This window comes from Hydra viridissima, unplaced genomic scaffold, assembly GCF_058129835.1.
Source record: "Hydra viridissima isolate aposymbiotic clone 2 unplaced genomic scaffold, HvirCarnegie_v1 scaffold_5, whole genome shotgun sequence".
Lineage (NCBI taxonomy): Eukaryota > Metazoa > Cnidaria > Hydrozoa > Anthoathecata > Hydridae > Hydra > Hydra viridissima.
This window is the reverse complement of record NW_028324304.1, coordinates 5,292,802-5,308,842: the sequence shown is the minus strand read 5'-3', so window position 1 is coordinate 5,308,842 and position 16,041 is coordinate 5,292,802. Positions and strand designations below refer to the sequence as shown.

The 16,041-nt window shown below is 30.7% G+C and overlaps 1 protein-coding gene across 3 annotated transcripts; it reads right to left on the bottom strand.

The window, feature by feature from the left end:
- Positions 1-789: 789 nt before the first annotated feature.
- Positions 790-16,041, bottom strand: LOC149888141 (uncharacterized). 3 transcript variants are annotated; one of them, XM_090089285.1, is made up of 5 exons: positions 15,916-16,041; positions 10,223-13,091; positions 9,385-10,044; positions 4,957-5,091; positions 790-1,890 (listed from the first exon to the last, which is right to left on the bottom strand). In XM_090089285.1, the coding sequence occupies exons 1-2, from the start codon at positions 15,945-15,947 to the stop codon at positions 12,041-12,043; spliced, it is 1,083 nt and encodes a 360-aa protein (XP_089945411.1). In that variant the 5' UTR covers positions 15,948-16,041; the 3' UTR covers positions 790-1,890; positions 4,957-5,091; positions 9,385-10,044; positions 10,223-12,040. The 3 variants fall into 3 exon arrangements, with proteins under 3 accessions (XP_089945411.1, XP_089945410.1, XP_089945412.1); XM_090089284.1 differs by having other exon boundaries at positions 9,983-10,044; XM_090089286.1 differs by lacking the exons at positions 790-1,890; positions 4,957-5,091 and having other exon boundaries at positions 9,235-9,821; positions 9,983-10,044.

The following is a 16,041-nucleotide window of genomic DNA, read 5'->3' as shown; positions in this document are numbered from 1 at the left end:
TTCATCAGCTATGTAATTGATTTCCTGCATTTCTAAAAACTTTCTTTTAATTTTTAAAAGCTTATTCATTATTTAAGAAATTTTTGTATAACTGAGACAACCACTATTCTTAGTACTAACATTCTAAATGATTGAAATCTTAGGTTGATATTTTTTGTCTCTCAGATGTTTTTTTTTTTTGTTTTAGGCCTTCCAAACTTGTCTTATTTACCGAGTCACCTTACTGTAATTCCTTGCCTGAAAGCGCTGGAAAATTTGACAATGTGACGTTGTTGACTGTTTTAACAGTAGACATTTTCTATTGGTAGCTTTGAAGTAATGGCGTCAAAGCTCAATTATATGATCTTGTAAACAGCGGGGGTCAAAAACAGCAATTTTTTAGTTTTTACATCCATTAAAAAGAGTTTGTTACATAATTATGCAACTTTAATTATAGATTTTCTATAGCAAGCTATAAAGCTAAAAGTTCATCTTGGTGTTTCTGCAAAAATGTCATATCTGATTTGTTTTTGGGCTGTTGAACATAAAACACCGAAACAGATTCTAGAAAGGGCGAATTTTCAGAAACGTCTTTGATAAGTTAATGTAAAGATACAAAAAATCGAAAGCAAATTTATGCCACTTTGCTCAGAAGTACAATCAACGTTGTGTAATATTTGATCGAATTATGTCATCTAAAGTATTTTGCTTAGTAGGTTGATGGTTAAAGGAGATATGTATGTTTGCACCGTTTATAGAATGAAACTCAGTTTGCGACTTGAATAAAGTTACCCAAAAACACACAAGTTACAGCATAGTATGTTTTGTTTTAGGTATAAATATTTTGACAATGAGTTAACAAAATGGCATTCTAAAACTTGTTTTTACATAAAATGTTCAGCTTAATTTATAAAAACAGAAAATGATTACAACGGATTATCAAATTCTTATTATATTAACATAACTTTTATTTTGTTAAAGTCACGACTTCAAAACGTATAAATATTCTACAATTAGAGTAAGTTTGACACCGATGCATAATGGTTAACACTGGAAGTAGCCATTTTTACACATAGGTGGGAGATCTTGACTTAAGAAAGTTAGCGAAAGGTTTCGATTGCTGTTTCGTCATGTCGTAGTTAGACTCACTTTGCAACCCTTCTAATGCTTCCTCTCAGAAAGCTGATAAATGAGGTTTTGTTGCTTTCACAACTTTTTTTGTCATCTGTATTGCTTATCGAAAACAGCTGCTACAATGTTCAAAGTCTCAATGAAAGATTCTCTTGAAACAATTGGACTTTAAATACATACTTTTAATGTTATCCAGGCACATGTTGCCCGTTCATTTGTTTCGAAGAGTTTCATTTTTAGTTAAAAAGCACTTTAATTTGACAAAGGTTTGATTGGTTTGTGAATGCTTTATTCAATGTGGTTTATTTTATCTATTGTTAGCAGGTAAGCATTCAACGATAAGATGCTTTTGTTGTCCAAATTTTTTAACACTTTGACTGCCGCATGTACAGCCGGCGGCCAACAATAGCATATCCTGGAATCTCGCGCCAAGCGATTGTAGAATGTGTCACACACCAGCGCGTTCGTCTATTTACAGATGCGTGGTACAGGTCTGGTTTAAGTTTTGTAAATTCATCACATGTCAAAGTTGAGATTTTTATAAAAATGTGCGTATATCGTTTAAAATATCGATAAAAAATCGTGCTCAAAATTGGTGTCACGCAAAAAAAAACAAAAAAAAAAAACTTTAGATCTCATTTGAAATCAATTCAATGAACACAACGACCGCAACTTTTACAGCATTTCACCAGGAACATTTCTTATGAAGAAAGTAGCACCCTTTTCGCCTAAGCCTGGCGATAATTTTATACACTTTCTTTAAAGCAACGATTCTGTCGTCTAAAAATAAAAGATAGTGAGGTAGAAAATTAAAACAATCGCGCAATCTTAACTTTAGAAAGGTATCCTTTTTTCATAAAAAGTTGCCATTTACATACATGTGTCACGTGGTTGGTTGTCAAAAAATTTCTTTACAAAAAATGCAGATAAGATTTAGAATTTTTTAAATTTACGACAGAACTCTTATTGAGAAAAGAGATTTCTTTTCACAGTTATATTCAGCTACATTCACCTATATTCATTCTCACCTAATGACATTTGCAATTTGGATAAAACAGCGGAAACTACTGTACAAAGACCTTAATAAATTATTGCTAAAAAGAATTAAAACAAGTAGGAGCCACAACATCAACTGAAAGAGAAACACTTATAACTCTAACATGCACGATAAATGTTATCAGAAATAGACTTACGTCATTTTTTGTTTTTCCTTGGAAAAACTTTAAAGATCAATTTCAAAAAAGAAGTACCAACAGGAAGTGCACTTAGTTGGATGAAAGAAAAAACTGACTCCTGGATGAAACCGTTTAAATCTATGTTCCGTTTAAATCTATATTCCGAAACACGTAACCGTTTAAATCTATATTCCGAAACACGTAACCGTTTAAATCTATATTCCGAAACACGTAACCGTTTAAATCTATATTCCGAAACACGTAAATATCGCACATCCAAAGGCTGTATCTCCTAAAATTATTTTGAGTGGTTTTGCTGCAACATGTATTTACCCATTAAATCATGATACATTTTCTGAATTTGACTTATTTATGTAATATGACTTTTTATTAGTCTAAATTATGTAACTGATTGCTCTCATCCAATCTGATAACAGCCCAAGTCAAATGATGAAGTTTGCTTACCTTATTCAATTCAACCAGAACCAGCAAATAAAAGGTTTTAAAGAATCTATTCAGATATCAGCTAATCAGGTAGACACATGAATTAAAGATCCATTGAAATCAAATAAACTCTCTGATAAACTCTATTTACTGCTTTGAATCATTTGCTTTGAGCAGATTAAGTGAACAGTGGATTCAAGGTTAGACTTGCAATAATTGGGCTCACGAAGGAAAGCACACAAGACTTTTTTATAAAACTGAAAATAATTAGAGCAAAGTTTTTAAAACACTTATTTGATTGTAAATTAAGTAAAATGCTATATACTGAAACAATATTATAAATAATGTTTTAAGTATATATCATTTTATTTAACTTTGTTTAAACTATTTTTGTTTTCAGATTATTCTGAAACATTAGTCTGAGAACTACATTAACAAAATTAAGCTGAACTTATATTTACATTAACTGGTTATAATCCACGCATGCTAAGAAATGTGACAACCAACCTTGCACTTTGTCATGAGTTTAATTATAGCGACAAATATACCCCGACAATGTTGCTAAAAACCACTCTATCCCGCTGTACGCTTGCTAAGTTATAACCAGCATTTTGAAATTTAATAAAAGCATGCTGAAGCCTATTTGGCTTCAAGCTTTTGTAAGCTATCGAAGATAAAGGGTGAGGCGGCGTTTCACGAACTAATTTTTGGCAATATTTTGTGATGTAAATAAAATACTTCCTAAATTTATTTTTGTTTGCTAATGTTCAACGACCGTTATATTTGAATAAAGATGTGAATAAAAAACGTTTTAGTTTAAAGTCCTACAAAGGAAGCCAAAAGAACCTAACTTTAAAATTTGATTCACACGGGTTTGCCAGCACGTGAGATGATTCGTGTTTCTGGAGTATCTAAAACTACACTTTACGAAGTGAAAAAACGTGACAGTGCTGAGAGATTCAAAATGCCCTCTCCGGTGAATAAAAAAGTTGATAAAAAATTAACAGAAAATCTTTAAAAGCATGTTGAAAGGAATCCAACTGAATCCATCACAGAGACAGCATAACTCTTTAATGTTAATGAGAGAACAGTCAGAAGAACTCTAGAAACACATAGAAAAGTCAGTGTGGCCCGACCGTCATGTCAACCTGACAGAAAGACTAAAAACTTTATGATTGGAGCGATCGAAGAAGCTGATCTGAATCTGCTAAAAAGCCATGCTTCGTCAACTGTTAAAGTTTTCTCAGATAAAAATCTCTTTAGTGTTGACGGTGTGCTCAATAGGCGAAATGGCAGACTCATTTTGCAGAAGGGTGACTAAGCAACACATGTGTGTCACATCAAGCACCCTCAGTCCATCATTATGTTACGAATTATCGCTTCTAATGGAAAGAAATGCCCAATAATCTACATCAAAGAGAAAGAAAAAGTTACCTCTGGTGTGTTTATCAGCTTACTAAAACGTTATGTGGTGCCATGGCTGAAGAAGACAATCCCAGAAAACAATTATATCTTTCAAAAGGATAATGCACCTTTTCATGTGTTCAGAAAAACTCAACAATATCTTCAGGACAATATCGCTAATTTCTGGCCCAAATAATTTTGGCCACCATACAACTCTGACCTGATTCCCCTTGACTATAGTGTGCGGAGTGTAGTTGAAAACAAGGGTTGTAAAAAAGCCCATTTAAGTGTCATGTCACTAAAGATATCAATTACTCGTACTTGGAATTCAATGTCAAGGGATTATATAATCAGCACTTACCAGTCTTTCCGTCCTAGCATTTAGGCAGTGATCAAGAAAAAGGAAACCTAATTGGATGTTAAGGTGGGAAAAGCATTCATCTTCATTTTTTCTTTTACTAATATTCCATGAATATATGTTTTTAGTACTTTTAAAATTCTTTTTTGAAAAATGTTCTTAAAAGTTAGCGAGTCGCTGCCGCACCCTGTACTGATTACGACGGTTGGAAAGCGTTGCAGGCCGTTGCGCGTAGTGTTGAGCATACCATAGATTGTCTAAGCAACCAATAAGGCAAAAAGCAATGGCTTTAGTGACTGCTGATAAATGAATGACCGGAAATAATAATCTTCATTTATTCAGCATTCTTTGAGTAAATGAATGAAATTCTCATGCAAAGAAAAAAAAAAGGATCGTGAATTAATTATTTTTAGCGGCAGTGTAAATTATAAGTTGCTAAAGAGTAAAAAATAAGAAAAAATTCACCTTCACATTTTTGTGTTAATGTTTCAAATCCAAATACTGTTTGGTAACCGCTCTTACAAATGCAACTGTAACTACCATTCAAAAGTGCAAAGTTGGCGTTAGGTGAGCAGTCATACGGTAGTGAACTGCACATATCTTAATAAAACAAAAAAACTAACATATCGCTTACTGGAAGAATGAAAGCAAAATTTAAAAGAACATCGTTAGTAAAATAATGATGATTATGATTATATTACTTTTATAAAAATGCTAATTTCCCTTACGTAGCACAAGTAATAAATTCTCAGCGAACTTACAGAAACATTGAAATAACTAAAAAACATAATTCGCTTTATACTTTGGAATGAAAATAGCTTTCGATGGTTAACTACAGGTTTAACAAGAAAAGTATATCAAAACCAATTTGAATTCCAGGAATTTTTACAATACCTACCTAAGTGTAAATCAACCGTAATGTAATGTGAGGAACACAAAATATATTATAAACGCAAGTTTTATGTTTTGCTCGACTTAAGCATTCTTATCTAAAAAGAAGACTGAGCGAGAATTTAAAAGAGTTAGAGGAGGAGTTTGTTTGCTTTAACTTGCCCTCATAAACACTAAAGTGTGCTTCAGTGTTTATCTCGCCGATTCGTAATCGCGAATTTGTTAGCGCATAGCTCGTGTGTGGTTCTTATTTAAGTAGACTCGTTGACTTCTAAAGCTTTGGTTTAACTTTAAGCTTTAACAATAAACGTAAACGCAAATAAATAACCATGTACTCACTCCTCACACCTGCCCGGAGAGCCTCAAAGCATAAAAGTCATGCTCAAAAAATAAAACCAATTGGGTTTGGTAGCTCATACATCCATGTTTCAAAAAATAAAAAAATTGAAATCATCTGTCTACGTCCAAGGAAAAAAATGACTTTGATTTGTTGGATTTTTTTGTTCCTTGCTTTATCGCCCGGAGAGCCTGATATTACTATTATTGATATGCATAGTCAATACATAGATGCTTTAAAAAATAAAAAATTAAGCCATCAGTCAATGTGTAGGAAATCATTGTTACTTTGAATTTGCCAGTCATTTTGACCTTACTTTTAATGGAAAAGATTTCTTTAATCACCATTTTTTCTTTGAATTTGAATCATTTCTAAATTTAAAACACTGTCGCAAAATAAAAAACTATTAAAATAGTGCCTATAATTAAACTTTGACAAAGGTGCAACAGAAATATTTCACCTAAATGTGCTTGCTATTGTATTCAACCACACATCTTTCAATCCAATATCCATATTGTGGATGTAATTTTGAGTGTTTGTATCGTTGCCACTGAACAAAAAAATCGTGATGAAGAGCTTCAAAAGATTGTTCACTGAAAGGACCAACGGATTTCTTATTCATTCTGATAAAATCATCAATGTGAAAAAAAAGGATGTGCACTTTTGGGGTCACACTTACAAATCCTAGACTTAAAAAAGATGTCCGAAATTCTACAATTTTTTTTTCATATTCCATGTGAAGGACATTTCCAAAGCAGGCTCTAACAGCAGGACTGAATTTTTTGAATGCATTTATGATGGCCAAAACTGATGAATCTAGGTTCTCAAAGAGCTATCACTTCAATATTTTTCAGGAGTTTGTGGCAATTATTGCCAACAAATTGTCCGCCACGATATGGTTGGATTGTGATGTTGAGTCTTTTTGGCCACTCATCTGCTTCTGGCAATGCTTCTTTTAGTGCTTTGAACAAGTGATTTACTATCCCAATAAGCAGATGAAGTTCCGTTCGGGGAATTAGTTCGAAAATTAATTTGCTTGGATCAGAACTTAGAAGTGGTTCATGGATAACATTGTTGAAAAACTTTGCCCTCCTAATATCACTACCTTTTGAAAGAAAGTCTGCGTAACAATTTTGAAGATCAGACAGAGTCCTAAGCACACCTTTTTCACCTATGCTCTTTGCTTTTGCTTTGCTTTTGCACAGTATAGGCATGGATGTGAGCTAGAGTGACATTGCAAACCACATAAAATGTTAGCAACTTTCAAGTCTCAAGAGACCACAAAATCTACATTTCCAAGTTGAACAAGCTCAATAAAGTTTTTGATGTTGCTATAATTCTCATGTAGATCATCTGCAACTGCAATTAGAAATTGCTTTTTAACTCCACTGTCTTTTAGAGCTCGAAAGGTGATAATTTTTTTTGAAGGTGGGCTGCTTGAATCATCTTCATCATTCAATCTTTGAAGACTTACTGTAAGCTTTAGGAAGCCTCAATCTCCATCAATCCCAACTTTTATGAGATGACCTGTTTGAAGTTGTCTCTTAAGTGAAATTTCTGCTAGAAAGTCAGAGAGTTTCTTGCAGTGAACAACTGTGTACTCTTTGTGTGGCATTTTTTCGCCTGATGATGCAATTGTAGTTTTTGTAAAAAAATTTGCAAGTTGCAACCCTGCTTTATGAAAATTTGCTCGATAGTTTGGTAGTTCAAAAAGAGGCAATTTGAAAACCAAATTTAGTGTTGTTGCAAGTTTTTTTACTCCAATATTAGACATGCCTGTAGCTTGCTGAATTTGCACCAGGTCTTGGGCACTTAACTTATACTTTTCTGCAGTTGTTGTTGTTTTTGAACATGATGCTACTAAAGACAAATTTTAAAAAACCTTGTTTTGAAACGTAATCTTAGAACAGACAAAATGGGACCATTAAAAACAGGGAAGATACAAAAATTAAGTTACCTAGGGTAACAGGTAATGGACGACCTCCCTCAGTCACTGACAGCCTGATTGTCCCACCTGGTGATGATTCTTGACCTTTGATAGTTGCAGAAGCTATCTGTTCAAAAACTTTTTTGTTTTCTGTTGAAATTTCTCTAAGGTTTAAGTTCAAAGAAGTAGAGTTGCATTTATGAGGTAAGCTTTTCCCTAGTGATGACAAACAATCTGAACATCTTTTCAGGGGATTTGTGGGATTTGAAGTTGTAGAATTATCCTAAGCATGGGAATTTCGGCCTTCGAAATCGACGAAATTAAACGAAATTCGTGTTTCAATTTCGTATCGAAATTTATATTGAATTTCGAAAGACGAAATTTTTAAACATTACAAATTCACGAATTTCGAAATTACGAAATTAAAACTTATGTTTAATTTCGTGTCAATTTCGTTACTTTCAATAACCCGAAATTATACGAAATTTTTTCGCGAAATTAAACAATCCAAAAAATCGAAATTTCGTTCTCAATTTCGATCCGAAATTGAAACACGAATTTCGTTTAATTTCGTCGATTTCGAAGGCCGAAATTCCCATGCTTAAATTATCCAAAGGATGTTTTTCAGTCAGCTTCAGCTTACCAATTTGGCAAATCAGGCAGTTACAGTTGGAACCTCTTGTCACAGTCTTGACATTGATAGATTGAAAATTGTAAAGAGTAGGCAGCTTGACAGATACTCCTCTTTCAACCCTTCTAAGTTGATTTCTACACGTTCCACACATTCCAGTTGGAACTCTAGAGTCCAAAAAGTAAATGTCTGTTGAAAAAATGTTTTTGAACCTCTCAAAGGCTACACCGGAAATTGGTGAATTGCACTTTTTCATACATACAACACACACTGTTTTTCTACACTCTTTGTGAGATTTAGCTATATTGGGCATTTTGAATGAGTCCAAGCAAAGTTAAAATTACAAAAAGTACTTGTTTGTGTTTTCATTTGATAAAGCACTTATTTTATTGTCAGCAACTAATAAAAAATTTTGTTTTTACAGCTTCTTTATTTCACTATTAAATGACATAAATATGTAACACTGTAACATTAAGTACTAAGCAATAAAATGGACAAAGCTATTCAAAAAATATGGGCTTAAAAAAACGTTTAAAACACTTCACTTTTAAAAGAAAGCGAATTAGCATTAATAAGATACCCCTAGGGTTATGCAATTTAAAATGGGTTAACAATAAAAGCAATTTAGCTTCATTTTGTTTATTTTATATGGTTATTTTTTATCAAATTTTATTTTTTCTTGTGATTGTCTATCAAGTTTTATAGTTATTCATAAATAAGTATCAACTTTTCTTCCTTATGCCTTTAGGAAAGGAGCCAATGACATGAGAAATTTCAAGTCATTTTTTCTCTTTGGACGTAGGCAGATGATTTCAATTTTTTTATTTTTTAAAACATGGATGTATGGGCTACCAAACGTAATTGGTTTTATTTTTTGAGCATGACTTTTATGTTTTGAGGCTCTCCGGGCAGGTGTGTCCTGACTCGAAACATATAACAATAACTTACTAACAACTATCATTAGTCTTCCTCGTCTTTTATAGTAAATGATAATTTTTCTAAAACGTTTCACTTAAACATATTTTTTTAATACTTTACCAATGCGAATAATAAAAAAATATCAAAACACTCAATGAAATCCTATTTTAAACAATCCTTTTTTAAAACCTTTGAAGCCCAAATATCTTCTTCGAAATTAGTTCCAGCATCATAAAATCTCCGTTTTATATCGTAAAAATCCTTCTCCAAAGTACGTTTGTTCTTCTCTCTCAATTACTTTCATGAAATCTTCTTTCTTTTTCTCTCTCTCCTTTGAGATTTCCTCAACACAATTCTTTTATTTCTATAAGCTCATTTGGTTCTCTTGTTCCGATCTCTGAAATTTTGCCAGTTTTTTTTTAGTTGAGGTTTTTCTGTTGTCTCAATTTGTAAAACTAAACTTAACAGTTACAGAATTGTATTATGCTAAAGAATGATTGGCTCTCATATTGTCAAACATGTGAGCTTTTAGGATTGCTTAAAAAGGTGTGTTGAACCAACCCAAAATCCAGAACTGATAATATTTTCCGTTTCCATCAAAAACGAAAGATCGCCAGCGTTGCAAGCTGTGAAGCATAAAAGCAAACAACATTTGTAAAATGTGTGAAGTGTGTCTGTTAAACAGACCAAAGAAATTGTTTTAGAAACTTTCATGTTTGTTCAGAAACATTTCCTTAACATTTAGTTTTGATTTTTCATACGGAAATAAAAATATTTTATGTACAACCTTTCAAATCCCAGTGGGCCACTTGAGGAATAAGTTGAAAAAGTAAGTCGAGGTCACAAAAACTAAAAAAAAAACAGCTTATGTTGAATTATTAACAAATCATTTTATTGCATGCTGAAAGAAGATGTATTTTTAAAACCACTTTAAGATAAAATGGGTTCCAGATGGTTATAAGGAGAAACTTTATTTATAAAAAAAAAATAAGTGGAATACTTTTTTACTTCATTCAAGTATAAATACCTTTTTTTTTTAACTGTGCCAGCGCAATAAATATTCCTTTGCTATCATCAAAACATATTCCGTTAATATATGGTTTTCTAGATTGCAAGAACTCAGTGATAGTTGCAAGGTCACAATTGCATTTTAAGGGGTTGCTATCCAAATTAAGCGAGTGCAACGAAGTTGTCAATTGGAACAAGTCAGGCGGCAGAGTTGCTATTCGGTTGTTTTGTAAATCAACATATAGTAATGAAGTTAATGAGTCGAATAAGTCAGATGGAAGACTAGATATTTGGTTATTATATAAATAAAGATTTTGTAATGAAGTTAATGAATTGAATACGTCAGATGGAAGATTTGAAATTTGGTTAGAAGATAAATAAAGATTTTGTAAGAAAGTTAATGAATTGAATAAGTCAGGTGGAAGATTTGAAATTCGGTTAGAAGATAAATCAAGATATGTTAATAAAGTTAATGAGTTGAATACGTCAGATGAAAGATTTGAAATTTTGTTATTATTTAAAACAAGACTTTGTAATGAAGTTAATGAATTGAATACGTCAGATGGAAGATTTGAAATTTGGTTAGAAGATAAATAAAGACTTTGTAAGGAAGTTAATGAATTGAATACGTCAGATGGAAGATTTGAAATTTGGGTAGAAGATAAATCAAGATATGTTAAAAAAGTTAATGAGTTGAATACGTCAGATGAAAGATTTGAAATTTTGTTATTATTTAAAGGAAGACTTTGTAATGAAGTTAATGAACTGAATACGTCAGATGGAAGATTTGAAATTTGGTTATTATATAAATAAAGATTTTGTAATGAAGTTAATGAATTGAATACGTCAGATGGAAGACTTGAAATTTGGTTAGAAGATAAATAAAGATTTTGTATGGAAGTTAATGAATTAAATACGTCAGATGGAAGATTTGAAATTTGGTTATTAGATAAGTAAAGATATTGTAATGAAGTTAATGAATGGAATACGTCAGATGAAAGATTTGAAATTTGGTTATTGTATAGATAAAGATTTTGTAATGAAGTTAATGAATTGAATACGTCAGATGGAAGATTTGAAATTTGGTTAGAAGATAAATCAAGATATGTTAATAAAGTTAATGAGTTGAATACGTCAGATGAAAGATTTAAAACTTTGTTATTATATAAATAAAGAGTTTTTAATGACGTTAATGAGTTGAATACGTCAGATGGAAGATTTGAAATTTGGTTATTATATAAATAAAGAATTCGTAATGAAGTTAATGAGTTGAATAAGTCAGATGAAAGATTTGAAATTTGGTTAGAAGATAAATCAAGATATGTTAATAAAGTTAATGAGTTGAATAAGTCAGATGAAAGATTTGAAATTTGGTTAGAAGATAAATCAAGATATGTTAATAAAGTTAATGAGTTAAATACGTCAGATGAAAGATTTGAAATTTTGTTATTATTTAAAGAAAGACTATGTAATAAAGTTAATGAGTTGAATAAGTCAGATGAAAGATTTGAAATTTGGTTAGAAGATAAATCAAGATATGTTAATAAAGTTAATGAGTTGAATACGTCAGATGAAAGATTTGAAATTTTGTTATTATTTAAAACAAGACTTTGTAATGAAGTTAATGAATTGAATACGTCAGATGGAAGATTTGAAATTTGGTTAGAAGATAAATAAAGACTTTGTAAGGAAGTTAATGAATTGAATACGTCAGATGGAAGATTTGAAATTTGGTTAGAAGATAAATCAAGATATGTTAATAAAGTTAATGAGTTGAATACGTCAGATGAAAGATTTGAAATTTTGTTATTATTTAAAGGAAGACTTTGTAATGAAGTTAATGAACTGAATACGTCAATGGAAGATTTGAAATTTGGTTATTATATAAATAAAGATTTTGTAATGAAGTTAATGAATTGAATACGTCAGATGGAAGATTTGAAATTTGGTTAGAAGATAAATAAAGATTTTGTATGGAAGTTAACGAATTAAATACGTCAGATGGAAGATTTGAAATTTGGTTATTAGATAAGTAAAGATATTGTAATGAAGTTAATGAATGGAATACGTCAGATGAAAGATTTGAAATTTGGTTATTGTATAAATAAAGATTTTGTAATGAAGTTAATGAATTGAATACGTCAGATGGAAGATTTGAAATTTGGTTAAAAGATAAATCAAGATATGTTAATAAAGTTAATGAGTTGAATACGTCAGATGAAAGATTTAAAACTTTGTTATTATATAAATAAAGAGTTTTTAATGACGTTAATGAGTTGAATACGTCAGATGGAAGATTTGAAATTTGGTTATTATATAAATAAAGAATTCGTAATGAAGTTAATGAGTTGAATAAGTCAGATGAAAGATTTGAAATTTGGTTAGAAGATAAATCAAGATATGTTAATAAAGTTAATGAGTTAAATACGTCAGATGAAAGATTTGAAATTTTGTTATTATTTAAAGAAAGACTTTGTAATGAAGTTAATGAATTGAATACGTCAGATGGAAGATTTGAAATTTGGTTAGAAGATAAATCAAGATTTGTTAATAAAGTTAACGAGTTGAATGCATCAGACGTAATACTAGATATATTGAGGTTGTTTAGATAAAGCTGAGTCAATAAGGTTAACGAACTAAATGCATTCGATGGTAGAATATTGACAGAGCTTGAACTGAAGCGAAGAACTCTTAATGAAGATTGTGATTTGAATACACCAGCAGGATCAATGAACATGTGAAAAGGTATTGTAAGTTGTGTAATATTAGATGGAACGTCGTTTGATAGTTCAGTCATTGAAGTGTATTCACAGATTATATCAGCATTTAAGATAAATTTGCAATTTGTTGTCGGACTCATTTTTGCACCATGTTTCAATAACTGGATCCTAAAGAAAAATAATTTTTACTTCTCACCATACACATATATACATACATAAATGCATATATACATACATGCATACATACATGCATACATGCATACATGCATACATGCATACATGCATACATGCATACATGCATACATGCATACATGCATACATGCATACATGCATACATGCATACATGCATACATACATACATACATACATACATACATACATACATACATACATACATACATACATACATACATACATACATACATACATACATACATACATACATACATACATACATACATACATACATACATACATACATACATACATACATACATACATACATACATACATACATACATACATACATACATACATACATACATACATACATACATACATACATACATACATACATACATACATACATACATACATACATACATACATACATACATACATACATACATACATACATACATACATACATACAAGTATGTATAATAGTTTAGAATATGCTTTTCTTTAAACACAAATACAAAATCATAAATGAAACAATTATTAAAAATGACCAAAATACAGCAATCCAAATATTTTTCTACCTTACTAAAGGCTATAAAATACAGTTCCAAAACTGCTAAGGTTATAGGTTTATTACTTATGAACTTTTAGCATTTGACAATATTCGGGAATTTCGACCAGTATTTAGGAAATATAAGTTTTTTTTATCTATCAAGGTTGTACAGAATTATCGATCAGCGCTAAGTATCAATTTTCACTGCCGCTACTGGTTGCGGGAGACTAATGGGCAATCGTCAGCTCTAAATATTGTTTTTCGATAACTAAAAAGCAAAAACTCGGCCAGCAATGGTTTTTCAGGTGATGTTTTTAACAGAATTGCAAAAAGTTATTATCTTAAATATATACACAAAAAGAGGATTCATTAAAAAGACTCAAAAAAAAACATATCCAGCGGTAAAAACGGCAATTCGTTTCCCGGATTGAAAAATCTATATTAAGAACATTTTAAAATTTTATCATTTTGGTTTACCATGAAAAAAGTTAACGGAGAGTTGAGAAAACGTTTTTCGCGTGGTATTCAGAGTTTGGAAAAAGACAAAGAAAAAAACTCAACTCCTTATCAGACATCAATTGAAAAGTGACAGCTAGCTCAATGATTTTTATTTTGCTTCTTTCATTTGTTAGAATAAATAAATAGTTCTCTTTTTAATAAGATTTCACTGTCTTGTAAGGCTTAAAATGATAATAATAATAATAAATTACTGAAAATTTAGATTTATAATTGTATTAATGATAATATTACAATTAGAACAGTTATAAATGTTATTATTATTATAGTTATAATAACGACATACTAATTCTCTAAATACTTTTAAAAATAATTCATTTTTAAAAATAATTTACTTTAAAAAAATTAATAAAAAAATTGAACATCAGAATGTTTTCAAAATGTGGTATTGTTTGAAAAGGTTCGGTTCGTGGACAGTGGAACATCAAAATTTGGGCTTTGAAAAAAAAATTCATATTCACTTGCGTCAGATCATGAACGGTTTTCAAATACCTATATTTTTCGTTCAACTTTGAAAGCGGTAAGTTTGGCGAAGTTTCTTAATCAAACGATGTTGAAATCCGTTAAACTTCGAAAAAAAATGAATTACACAATTATGAAAGCCGTAAAAAATTTTTACTTTTATATTTAAACGACTTGAACTAAAAGTAATTGAGCTTAAAACCTGAACGAAGTCACGCGACGTTCGTTTGTTTACTTTTGGTACGCATTCCTTTCGTTTACTCAAATGATTTCGAAAACAGTTATAATTTTGGAAGCGAGTTCGAAAGCCATAAGAAATTTTAAACGACTTTGAAATACGGCATTTTCGATTTTTTACAACTTTTTATGATTTTGAAAACCGCGAAAATATGCTTTTTTCTAAGTAAAACGATTTTGACCGTCTAATTAAATTTTATATAACTTTTAAAGATTTTGAAACACGCCCACACACAACTAAAAGTGACGTCGAAACTTCGTCTTCGACTTCGAAACACGTCGACCTCGATTGTTTTATCTGTAGTTTCAATGACGCTTTAAAGCGTAACCGGTACCGAAAAAAGTTAAATATTTTGGATTAATCTCAGCTTCAAAAAGCAGTTTGAACTCCAAAGTTTAAATCTGCATATTAATCCATATTACTTACAAACAATACAATTTTTTACTAACAATATAATATCTTAAAGCTTAATCAACAACGTTGCTTTTTTTTATTGTAAGTCATATTCTTAAAAGATCAGCTTCAAAAAGCATTTTTAACTACAATCATAAACTCTGCGTGTTAATTTCTAGTAATGACTAACAATATAATCCCGTAAAGCCCCTTTCACCAGCGTTGTTTTGATACTATCAGTCATATTCTCAAATCATCCCTTAAAATCCTGAAAAAAGCTATTATGAAAGAAAGATATATTTAGCTCTTAAACGATTTTGTGATTTTGTTTTCTTGTTCGGTAGTTTTAACATTTTCGTTACGCAATTGACATCGTACTTGAATTAAGTTAAAAAAATTGTTGTTTGTTAAAAGAAAAAAGTTTGCCAAAGCTTTATTTCTTCAAACCACTTTTCTTTTTTCAACCATTTTCATTTTTGATTGAAGTTGTTTGAGTTAATATCAACGTTTGACGTTAGTTTTTGTAAGACTTGACCAGACTTTGGCGAAACAAAAACATTTCCTTCTTCGCTATTTTTCTTATCCCATTGTCGTTAAACTTAATTTTCTTCATAGCTCACGAGTAATCTAATATCAAAATATCAACTTACATGACAATCCAGACGATATAATATAAATCCATATTTTACTCAATATTCGCAAATGCTCTCAGCTTGTGAGTTGAAGAGAACTTAATAACAAATGCATTGAATGTACGTTATATTTAAAATGCGCAT

Bases quoted from the DNA above. Each gene is read 5' to 3' on its own strand.
- LOC149888141 (XM_090089285.1), bottom strand. From the start codon at position 15,947: ATGGATTTATATTATATCGTCTGGATTGTCAT. The intron at 13,092-15,915 runs GTAAGTTGATAT...ATTTTTCTTTAG, and splicing joins TATATCGTCTGGATTGTCAT to GATCCAGTTATTGAAACATG.